Source organism: Stegostoma tigrinum, chromosome 2 (assembly GCF_030684315.1).
Source record: "Stegostoma tigrinum isolate sSteTig4 chromosome 2, sSteTig4.hap1, whole genome shotgun sequence".
Lineage (NCBI taxonomy): Eukaryota > Metazoa > Chordata > Chondrichthyes > Orectolobiformes > Stegostomatidae > Stegostoma > Stegostoma tigrinum.
The window spans coordinates 85533619-85546080 of record NC_081355.1 but is presented as its reverse complement, the minus strand read 5'-3'; the positions used below and the strand labels follow the sequence as shown (position 1 = coordinate 85546080).

General features: G+C 40.3%; 1 protein-coding gene across 4 annotated transcripts in view; it reads right to left on the bottom strand.

Annotated features, from left to right (window-relative positions):
* Positions 1–12462, bottom strand: part of tfpi2 (tissue factor pathway inhibitor 2) — a 94389-nt gene that overhangs the window by 17641 nt on the left and 64286 nt on the right. For 3 of the 4 annotated variants that reach the window (XM_059655184.1, XM_059655181.1, XM_059655191.1), the window contains exon 3: positions 7872–8126. In XM_059655184.1, coding sequence (XP_059511167.1) covers positions 7872–7950 — 79 coding nt within the window. In that variant the 5' untranslated portion in view covers positions 7951–8126. Of the gene's footprint in view, positions 1–7871; positions 8346–12462 lie in introns of all 4 variants that reach the window. The other variant, XM_048558372.2, reaches the window with a different exon arrangement.

The following is a 12462-nucleotide window of genomic DNA, read 5'->3' as shown; positions in this document are numbered from 1 at the left end:
ATGTTATCTCTTCAATTGAAGGAAGTTGTGACTTCAATGTAAATCTCAGTACAAATGTGGTTAGTGCATTCAGAAACTAGTTGGAGAAACAAGGTTGGCTAATATAAACAAATAGAAAGCCTGTCCTAAAGGGATAAATGGTGTTGGATTTGTAAGTAGCTATTGACATGAAAGTGTGAAATGGAGTGTGTTCAAATAAATCTGTCTGACAAAAGTTTTAGGACACAATGAAGACAAATTCTGAATGATAGTTTACGATAATCACAAAACATGGTAGTCAGTGGAATAATTTTTCTATTCATGATTCTTTTAAAAAATGTCACCCTTTCTGGTACTACAGCTATTGAAAAGTAAAGCTCCATTATTAAAATACCTAATGTGCAGTAATCAGAAGCAAACTATCAAACACAGTCAAAAATCTATGCAATACAAGTCAAGTCTTCAGAAATCAGCTATTTTTCCAAACAAAATGTTTTGAGTGGCCTTGGCAGAGTTCAGCGGGATTTTGCACATTAGTTGTGATAAGTGTTACCTATGGAGGGAATAATTAAGCACGAAAGACTCTCAATTCGACATGTAATGTCAGAAAATGGTCAAAATATATTTCTGGAAGATAACGACATTTTTCCACAATATAAATGAATCCAGCAGGCCTGACCATAAACCTTAGGGAGATAATAATCACATTAGGCTTCTGGTTAGTTTCGAAAGTAAAAAAAAACAGCTGATTCTCAAGTAACTGTAACAATGGGGAAGTCTATTTGAAAATTTACCCATGCATTGGCTGTCTCTCGCGCCATTGCTCCAAAGTTTCACTCACCACATTCCCACACACTACTCCATAAACTGATTCACTAAAAATTCTCCTGATGGACATGATCACTGATTCCTGTTCAGTCCCATCTTTGTCAAATGCAACCAGTTTCCCATTCCACAGTGAATTGAATTCATATCATTATTCTCCTGTTCAAATGCCATCATGGCCTCAACTCCTCCAAAAACCCATAAATTCCATCTGCCAATTTACCAAGCCAAACAAATCTTGCCTGGTGAAGGAGTGAGCACAGGGACCTGGCATTGATTGCTACAAGAGTTAATGTTGGCAACGTCCATAAAGGTGATTTTGGCCCAGCATCCGACAGCCCAGGAATCCTTTGGATGGCTTTTGCGCCATCTTTCGAGATCGGCGATGAGATTGGTCCTTGGGCTAGTTTCTGTGGTGTCTTGCAACCAGGGATTCAAGTGGTCCAACATGGGGGTGGCCTGCTTTAGTAGCCATTTCCAGCCCATTATTTCCAGTAACCCCACATTGTGGTCTTGCAGCGGTGCTGCCGTTTCCTGAACCTAAGAGCTGGGAATTGAACTAAGATGGACTTTGTCTTGATTTTTAAGAATTGTTTTCTTATTTATGCCTTAGAACATAGAACATAGAACATAGAACATAACAGCACAGTACAGGCCCTTCGGCCCTCGATGTTGTGCCGACCTGCCATACCAATCTGAAGCTCATCTAACCTACACTATTCCTTGTCCAGTGACGACTTAAATGTACTTAAAGTTGGCGAATCTACTACTGTTGCAGACAAAGCATTCCATACCCTTACCACTCTCTGAGTAAAGAAACTACCTCTGACATCTGTCCTATATCTTTCACCCCTCAATTTAAAGCTATACCCCTCGTGCTCGCCGTCACCATCCTAGGAAAAAGGCTCTCCCTATACACCCTATCTAACCCTCTGATTATCTTATATCTCAATTAAGTCACCTCTCAACCTTCTCTCTAACGAAAACAGCCTCAGGTCCCTCAGCCTTTCCTTGTAAGACCTTCCCTCCAAACTAGGCAACATCCTAGTAAATCTCCTCTGCACCCTTTCCAAAGCTTCTACATCCTTCTAATAATGCGGTGACCAGAACTGTACTCAATACTCCAAGTGCGGCCGCACCAGAGTTTTGTACAGTTGCAGCATAACCTCTTGGTTCTGGAACTCGATCCCTCTATTAATAAAGGCTAAAACACTGTATGCCTTCTTAACAGCCCTGTCAACCTGGGTGGCAACTTTCAAGGATCTGTATACATGGACACCAAGATCTCTCTGCTCATCTACACTACCAAGAATCTTACCATTAGCCCAGTACTTTGCATTCCGGTTACTCCTACCAAAGTGCATCACCTCACACTTGTCCTCATTAAACTCCATTTGCCAGCTCTCAGCCCAGCTCTGCAGCTTATCTATGTCTCTCTGCAACCTACAGCATCCTTCGTCACTATCCTCAACTCCACTGACCTTAGTGTCGTCTGCAAATTTACTAACCCATCTTTCTACGCCCTCATCCAGGTCATTTATAAAAATGACGAACAGCAGTAGACCCAACACCGACCCTTGCGGTACACCACTAGTAACTGCTCTCCAGGATGAACATTTCCCATCAACTACTACCCTCTGTCTTCTTTCAGCAAGCCAATTTCTGATCCAAACTGCTATACCTCCCACAATCCCATTCCTCCGCATTTTGTACAATAGCCTACTGTGGGGAACCTTATCGAACGCCTTACTGAAATCTATACACCACATCAACGGTTTACTCTCATCTACCTATTTGGTCACCTTCTCAAAGAACTCTGTAAGGTTTGTGAGGCACGACCTACCCTTCACAAAACCGTGCTGACTATCCCTAATCAAATTATTCTTTTCTAGATGATTATAAATCCTATCTCTTATAACCTTTACCAACAACTGAGGTAAGGCTCACTGGTCTATAATTACCAGGGTTGTCTCTACTCCCCTTCTTGAACAGGAGAACCACACTTGCTATCCACCAGTCTTCTGGCACTATTCCTGTAGACAATGATGAGTTAAAGATCAATGCCAAAGGCTCGGCAATCTCCTCCCTAGCTTCCCAGAGGATCCTAGGTTAAATCCCATCCGGCCCAAGGGACTTATCTATATTTACACTCTGTAGGATTCTGAATACCTCTTCCTTGTGAGCCTCAATCCCACCTAGTTTAGTAGCCTGTATCTCAGTATTCTCCTCGACAACACTGTCGTTTTCTAGAGTGAATACTGTCGAAAAATTTTCATTTAGTGCTTCCCCTATCTCCTCTGACTCCACACACAACTTCCCACTACTATCCCTGATTGGCCCTAATCTTACTCTCGGCATTCTTTTATCCCTTAAATACCTATAGAAAGCCTTCAGGTTTACCCTGATCCTATCCGCCAACAACTTCTCATGTCTCCTCCTGGGTCTTCTGAGCTCTCTCTTTAGGTCTTTCCTGACTACCTTGTAACCCTCAAGCGCCCTAATTGAGCCTTCACATCTCATCCTAACATAAGCTTTCTTCTTTCTCTTGACCAGAGATTCCACTTCCTTCGTAAACCACAGCTCCCGCGCTCTACAGCTTCCTCCCTGCCTAACAGGTCCATACTTATCCAGGACACACAGATGCTTTTCCTTGAATAAGCTCCACATTTCTGATGTGCCCATCCCCTGCAGTTTCCTTCCCCATCCTATGCTCCCTAAATCTTGCCTAATCTCATCGTAATTGCATTTCCCCCAGCTATAACTCTTGCCCAGTGGTATACACCTATCCCTTTCTATCACTAAAGTAAATATAACAGAATTGTGATCGCTATCACCAAAGTGCTCACCTACTTCCAAATCTAACACCTGGCAGGGCTCATTATTCAGTACCAAATCTAGTGTGGCTTCGCCCCTTGTTGGCCTGTCTATATACTGTGTCAGGAAGGCCTCCTGCACACACTGGACAAAAACTGATCCATCTATAGTACTCGAACTATAGTGTTCCCAGTCAATATTTGGAAAGTTGAAGTCCCCCATGACAACTACCCTATCTCTCTCACTCCTATCGAGAATCATCTTTGCTATCCTTTCCTCTACATCTCTGGAACTATTTGGAGGCCTGTAGAAAACTCCCAACAGGGTGACCTCTCCTTTCCTGTTTCTAACCTCAGCCCATACTACCTCAGTTGCCTTATTTAAGACATGTACCATGGTATGGTGATTTAAATACTTTTCACTGTATATTTTTTGTAAAAAGTACAAGTGACAATAAATAACCATTCAATTCTCAGAACTGAAAATTTGGTCGCATGACCACCCCCCTTCACCCCCCCCCCCCACCCTCAGTTCAACCCAACTACCCAAAGGAACAAGGATCACCCAACCTAAATATTAACTCTCATTTCTGTCCACAGATGCTGAAGACCTGCTGAGCTTTTCCAGCAAGTTCTGTTTTTGGTGCCTTTATGAATTCCTGAGTTTGAAAAATCAGATCATTTAGAGGGTCAGCACTGCCTCATACAACAACTACTGATAATAATCAATGTCACTAACTGTAAGCTACAAAACAAAAGCCTCTGAACTTGTAGAACCCATCTACCAAGCTGTAAGAAAGTAGTCAGAAAGCTTTTTTCATCAAAACCATGAAGCAGAAGTCACTTTTCAGAAAAGTCTCTTCCCACACTTGAAAGTTTCTATTACTCTTTCTTTAAAAAAATACCTTCTACAGTCTCTCAATTGCTGGCTAACCAATCAACCTATCTCCACAAAAAAGAACTCTAGACTTCAAGGGAAAGCAAGAGTAACAGGGCATTTTGATATTGTACAACACATCTGCCAGTCCACTTATGCTGTGCTGAGTACAATTTTGGAAGTTAAGAAAGACTTAACTACGTTAAGAGTGCTGAGTTTTACACACTAAGATGACTTAGAAGATAATTTTGGTGTTTACAGGTGATGGTGGTAAAACATTTTGATGAATTAGAAACTGATGGGTTTTTTTGGGTCTGGTTAGGCACTGCAGGGAATATGACAACTATATGAAATTTGGTTATATAGAACAGGGTGTCAAACAGGCTCACCAAAGTACATGTCTGCCCTTTCACCTAACTACCAAAGTATCCATTTGAAGAAAGGCTATGATCATGTTCAGTCTCCTGGTGAATACTTATCCCACAATAACAGCAAGGTCATGGGTTCAATCCCCATACTAACCAAGTCTATAGGATTCTAGCCACTAGTTTAATGCTTTGTGTTCGGACCGAAAGCTTGTGTGGCCATCTCAGGGGCAGCACTGTGGCTCAATGGTTAGCACTATTCCTCAGAGCGCCAGGGACCTGGGTTTGATTCCATCCTCAGGCAACCGTGTGTGGATTTTGCACATTCTCCCAGTGTCTGCATGGGTTTCCTCTGGGTGCTCCGGTTTCCCCCCACGGTCCAAAGATGTGCAGGCTAGGTGGATTGGCCACACTAAGTTGCCTGTAGAGTTCAGGGATGTGTAGATTAGGTGGGTTGTGGAGTGTGTAGGGTCATGGGATGCTCCAAGGGTCAGTGTAGACTTGTTGGGCTGAAGGGCCTGTTTCCACACTGTAGGGATTATAAGATCTATGAATAAGTTTCACTTTAGCAGAATATACAGTTGCAATCTTATTCATGATTATGATCAAGGTAACTAATGGTTAGGGAGTATTTTGGTGTGTCTTGAAGCCATGTAAGCTAAAAGTCCACTTTTAAGTAACAGGGCATCTCAAGTTTGTCTTGTGCACTTTAAGTGATTCTTTATTCCATATAGTTTAAGACAAATTTTAATAATCTAACTTATTTTTTTAAAATGCCATCACCTCAAAATTTGTATTCCTGTTGTATTAGGCATGTTGTGCCTGGCTTTCTTTAAATGCAAACAAAAAACGTTAGATATTTTAATCTTAAATCAACGCTAACTATATCTACTGATATCTATAAATAAGTGAGAGTCAACTACAATTTGATACTGAGCACTGATGCAATCTTTGATACCAGCACACATTCTGACTTAAGTCTTAAGGCATGCAGTGTGGAAAACAATTACTGCAAAGAGAATGTTAAATAAGCAATAAATTCTTGTAACTTACCATATGGCATAAATCATAAATAAGCAGCCAGTTTTTTCTCTAAATTCGTGAAGTATGAAATCACAGAATCCAAACAAGCAATCACCAATACTGTTTTAAACCAAGTCATACTGTTTTAAAAAAAACTGTTTCTAAAGTAAGAGGGCATTCCGAAACTGGAAGATCCGCTGTATTTGAAACCCTAGTGAACCAAGAAATTTGACTAATCAGATTGATGGATTGTGAAATTAATAGTTTAAGGACTGACAGTAATTTACAATCCAATGCTAAATTGGATACAGAAATTGAAAGTGAGAATGAATGATGTTTTCTCTTATATCACTTGCTCTTGAAAGTATAACACTACTTTAAATGATAGCATTCTGCAGTGAGTTTAATTGGTATCTTGTGTGATTACAGTAACATCAGATTATTCAATGCAGTTCAGTGCAGAGGCAGAAAGCAAGATCTAGTCTTCACAAAACTAGTTTGAAGATTGCAACTCATCATCAATTTTCTTGGATTTCAGTGTAACTGCTCATCTGCTTCCCGCTGACGTTGCTGTCTCAGTTCCACAGAAACAGCAAAGCCAGTAGGTTACTAACACAAGCAGATTGCTCTGGGCAGTGAAACTAAAATATATCTGAGGAGGGGAAGTATAACAAGTATTCCACCCATTTCCTCAGATTGTTGGTGAGAGCACTGTAATTATCTGCCACATTCTTTTAGTTGGAGGCAAAAAATACACACAAGGAAAATCACATGAAATCATTATAATTTTCAATTCTAACTGTAGAGTCAAAAATAGCAGAAGTGGTGTTGATCAGAACATGGGAGCAGGAGTAGAAATAAAAGAGTTAAACTTTAGTATAGAAAGCACTTCAAATGTGATGTGGAGATGCCGGTGTAGGACTTGTTTGGACAAGGTCAAAAATCACAGGCCACCACGTTATAGTCCAACAGGTTTGTTTGAAAATACAAGCTTTTGGAGCCTTGCTCCTTCATTGGCTATAGCCTGATGTAGACTATACCTGATGAAGGAGCAAACGCTTTGAAAGCTAGTGTTTTCAAATAAACCTGTTGGACTGTATCCTGGTGTTATGTGATTTCTGACTTACTTTAAAATGTGGCTGTCTTAATCAGTTCTCTAGTCCGGTCTTAGACCTGATATCAAACTGACCCAATCTAACACAGTGTGGGTTGACGGACTTTTACCCTGAGTCTCGTCCATGTCTAATTTAGGGCCGTTTGAGTTAGGACTCGCTACTAAAGGTGCAGCTTCTGGAGACAAGAGGTATTTAACATTCAAATAGGCCAACCGAAATTTCTGACTTAGAGGCAAGATAATTACAAATCCTTCAGGGTGTCATGTTATAAAGCGAAGTTTCATCATATCAGAATGCCGTCTCGGTCCCAGGTGTTAAAGCTAACAATAATAACTTTATTTATAGTTGTTTAAAGTTGCACTTAAAGCTGGTCAAAGTCTCTCCCATGCAGCACCTTACACGCATTCTAGAAAAGTATTTCCCAGAGTCTAAAACAGAAAAATAAGAGTGGCAAGAAAGAATTAATTCCAGGAGTGGAAAATAATAAATGAAATTTTAAAAATTATTTGTAAAAAAAATGCTGTAAACTTATTCTAAAGCATTCGTCTGTGTCTAAAAAAATCCACTGATAAGACTTGCAACATAGTTTAGGTTAATTTCGCTGTCAATTCAAATAACAGGTATTGATAATTTACTTTGTTACCCGTTTAACATTCTCCCAGTGCCCTAAATTTATGGATGAAAATTACAGAGTTATGCTAATATGGAAACTCTGACTCAGTGTCATTAACCTCCACTTATTCTATGAAGCATTAGTCGAGTCTCAAACAGTCAGAAATAGGTATCACTCCGCATGAGTGACCAATGCTAATTTTGCTATTGCAGTAACAAAGCGAACAGTAAATTCCATTCTCGAAAAAGTTGAAGCTTTTACCTTGCTTTGCCATGTTGACTTGCGAAGCCAGCAGCAGCAGCAAGATGCTGCAGGTCATGGCGAAAAACTGCACATCCATGATGAGGACAGAGCGAGTGAGTTACGTTGATTTCACTGCAGAATACTCCGTGTAACTTGTCACTTTAATCTGCACTGGATCAGCGGAATCAAGTGGGCTCTTCACTCCCGAACTGGAAATTCCAACTTTTATATCGTGGGTCTTCCGGCCACTGCACTCAGTCTGACTCCGAAATACTTCGGTGAAAAACCAAACACGTCAATTTCATCTATGTCATCATTTTCATCCTGGACTGGACTGCTCATGCATCCACTCCTCCCCCGGCCTTAACGATTCGTATATTCACCCACTGGTCCGCTGTCGCTCGCCCACTTACTTTTCACTCACAGGATAACTTACGTAGACTTAGATTTAGGTTTTATTTTCGCACGTTGTCCTTTCCCTGGGATCCAAGACTTGGAGTACATTTTTAAGGTGAGAGGAGAGAGATTTAACACAAAGACATGAGGGGCATTTTTTTTACACAGAGGGTTGTCAGTTGTGTGGAAATGACCTTCCTGAGGAAGTGGTGGATATGGGTACAATTACAACCTGTAAAAAACATTTGGTTAAATACGTGAATAGGAAAGGGTTTAAGGGACATGGGGCCAGGACCAGGCAGGTGGGACTAGTTTAGTTTGGGACTATGTCAGGTAGGGATTGTTTGGACAGAAGGGTCTGCTTCTGTTGTATGATTCTATGATGCTAAGTGCTCAAGTACCAGGTGTGAGTGCAGTGAAAAGTGTATAATGTGGCCACCTTAGCAATAAAATATCTAGGTACAAAATCTTAGTTACAGAATTAGATAAACAAAGAAATAAGTTAAAAAGTTTGTCACTATAGTCTTCTTAGCATAAAGGTAGAACATTGGGAAGCCCACGCCGATTAACTAAATTGAGACCTTTAAAAACTTAATTACCCTGGTTCACTTCTGCTGCAGCTAAGGTCAGAAGTCTCAACTGAAAATAAACAGTTCCATTAGAGCACAGCGTGCAGACGCAATGCACCCATCATTTCTGCTGATTCAAGAATCAAGACCAACACTTGACAGATTTAAACTCAGGGGTAGAAGTTAGACTCAGGCAAAATAAGTGATAGTAGATCAGTTACTGGTTACCTCAACATCTGATAGTTCTGTTGTAGACTCGGGAGTGGAATATCAGTTTCTTATATGTAGACAAGCAGCTGAGACAGTCCTGTGATATGGTTTGAAATAAATCTCTATGGTAAAGAGTCAAACCTGTTAGTTGTGTTGATGACTGCAGAATCAACACAATAAATATCATAAACTGGTGTGGAAGATAAGGATATGAATTTAACATTAGGTATAGGAAGAAAAAAAGAATACTGGATAGAGGATATTTTGGATTGAAATATGCAGGTTTCTTCTTAGACGAAAAATAGTGGAACTCATTAAAATAACTGCGTGGATACAAGGTCAAATTAAATGCTGAAGGTAGATATTGACAGATTTTAATCAGCAAAAGATGTGAAGGAAAATGAAACTAAATCAAGTGAATGGAGTTCAAAAACTGATGAATGATGATCTAAACGAATACTGATACAGTAATTTAATTCTAGAAATACAACCTAGGGATCAAGGAAATCTAGGGAAGTTGCATCAGAGGCAAAAAAGAGTAGGTACACTATACTGAGATAATGGGAACTGCAGATGCTGGAGAATTCCAAGATAATAAAATGTGAGGCTGGATGAACACAGCAGGCCAAGCAGCATCTCAGGAGCACAAAAGCTGACGTTTCGGGCCTAGACCCAGGACTGGAATGTGTAACTTCTAATATTGAGGGATGCAATATAGTGTGACAGATTGTTTAACATACTATTTCACCCACACTTCTTACAAATTGGCTTAACTTAGTATTGTCAGTAAATTTAGACATAGCTGCTCTCAATTCCTTCATCTAAATGTCTCAGTGGTTAGCACTGCTGCCTCACAGCACCAGGGACCTGCGTTTGATTCCACCCTCAGGCAACTATCTGTGTGGAGTTTGCATATTCTCCTCATGTCTGCATGGGTTTCTTCTGGGTGCTCCAGTTTCATCCCACAGTCCAAAGATGTGCAGGTTAGGTGCATTGGCCATGCTAAATTGCCCGTAGTATTCAGGGATGTGTAGCTTAAGTGAGTTATAGGGGGATCGGTCTGAGTGGGATGGTCCAAGGGTCGGTGTGGACTTGTTGGGCCGAAGGGTCTGTTTCCACACTGTAGGGATTCTAATTCTAAATCTAAAATCATGAACTCACAAGTTACAAAAATCATTTGAATATATCTTAGCCACTTTGCACAGCACTTATGTTCTGTCTTTAAAATGACCCTAAGCTTCAAATTGCCTGCAACTTCAACACAAATTGAAATTGCCGGTGAAATTCAGCAATTCTGGCAGCACCTTTTGGAAGAAAGCAGAGTTAACATTCTGAGTCCACTGGAGGTTGAGGTTGGGGGAGGTGAATGGGGTAGAGAGGTGAGCAGATAGATGGAGACGGAGCCCAGAGAGAGAAAGAGAGAGGAACCCATATCATGTGATAATAGGACGAAGAGTGGATGAGAATGGGTTAGTTGTGCTGAAAGCAACCATGTCAAGACAGAATCAGGTTGTGGGGCTGGGTAAAAAGCATGGAAGGATGGAATCAGGCTATAAAGTTGATATTGAGTTCTCGAGGCTGCAGGGACCCCAAGTGAAAGATGGGATGCTGCTCTTCAAGCTCATGATGTGGCGCATTGGATCACTGCAGCAGGCCTGCAACAGAAACATTAGTGTAGGAGAGTGATGGTATGTTGAAGTCACAGGCAATTTGAAGCTCAGGGTCATTTTAAAGACAGAACATAAGTAGTGTACAAAGTGGTCAAGACACATTCAAATGATTTTCAAAGATAGTGGGGAAAGTCTGGAATGGATTGTCAAGCATGCAAATTCAGAAAAGAAATGAATAATTGCTGGGAGAAATAATGATTTTTTCAAGCTTTAAAGATTGGCAAAATGAATTGCAAGGTTCTTTAATGAATTTTACAGTATGTTCTCAAGTACCTATGACTTTACCCATAGTTATCAGGCAAGTTCCACAAACTCTTAGCCAGTTATTATGACAGATCATTTCATGGCAGCAAAGAACTGCAACTTTGAAAAAGGACACAATGCCCATGAAGCTGCACATGAAGTAAGAATGAACAAAAGCAAAGTTGCTGGAAAAGCTCAGCAGGTCTTCCAGCATCTGTGACGGAAAAAAATCAGTTAACCTTTCGGGTACAGTGATCCTTCCTCAGAACCCAGTTATTCTGAGGAAGGGTCACCAGACCCGAAACATTAATTCTGTTTTTTCCTTCACAGATGCTGCCAGACCTGCTGAGCTTTTCCAGAAACTTTGTTCTTATTCCTGATTTACAACATCTGCAGCTCTTTCAGTTTTTATGAAGTAACAATGATGTGGATCATACAGTAAAACACAACACATAATCTCCTATCCTCCTAACTGAGACGTAACAAGTAACACTAACAGCTATGACAGAGGAATGTGTTGAGGAGCCACAAAGGAAATTCATGTTGGAAGTTGTTGAAAATTAATTAGTTCTCAAGTAATAATGACTTGATTAATGTTGAAACAAATTCTAACTCAAAGTTGGAACACAGAAACCTTGAAACAGAAAAAAATTGATAAACAATAGCATGAAAGCAAAATGCTGTTGATGCTGGGAATCTAAAATGCAAATAAAAAGGGTTGGAAATGCTTAGGAGCGGAGTTAACGTTTATGGAGAGAAACAGAGCTGTGAAAACTTTTCATTTAGAAATGCAATAGACAGAATGTTTTCAAAAGGAAGTTGACATATATCAATCCTCATTGAATTGATGCTGATGTTCACTATATATGAAAGCAGTTTGACACACAAGTACAATTTCAAAATTTGCTGATGACACAAAGTTAAGGAATATAGTTGATATAGAGAAACATATAGAAGAAGCATGGTGTTTAGTGGTTTGCATTGCTGCCTCACAGTGCCAGGGTCCCAGGTTCAATTTTAGCCTTCGGTAGCTGTCTGTATGGAGTTTGCATGTTCTCCCTGTGTCCAGGTGGGTTCCTTCCAGGTGCTCTAGTTTCCTCCCAATATGTGCAAGTTAGGTGGTTTGGCCACACTAAATTAACCATAGTGTTTAGGAATTTGTAGGTTAGGTGTGTTAGTCATGGGAAATGCAGGGTTACAGGTGGAAGGGTTTTTGTAAGGTCAGTGTGGACTTGTTGGGCTGAATGGCCTGTTTCCACACTGTAAGGATTCTATAAAAATAAAGAACTGTGACAGAGTACAGTTTTGAATGTGTAGAACTGGTGTACAATTAGCAACTAAAATACAATATCGGTATGTGAGGATTGATATATTTTGGTAGCAAACATAAGGAACGTACAGATTATTTGGAACATAAACAACCAAATGGGGAGAAAAACAGGGGTCTCTGAGGGTACTGATACACAAATCATTTAAAGGATCATTATTGCCCTTTATTGTATGTTCTAAAGCATTTATGAT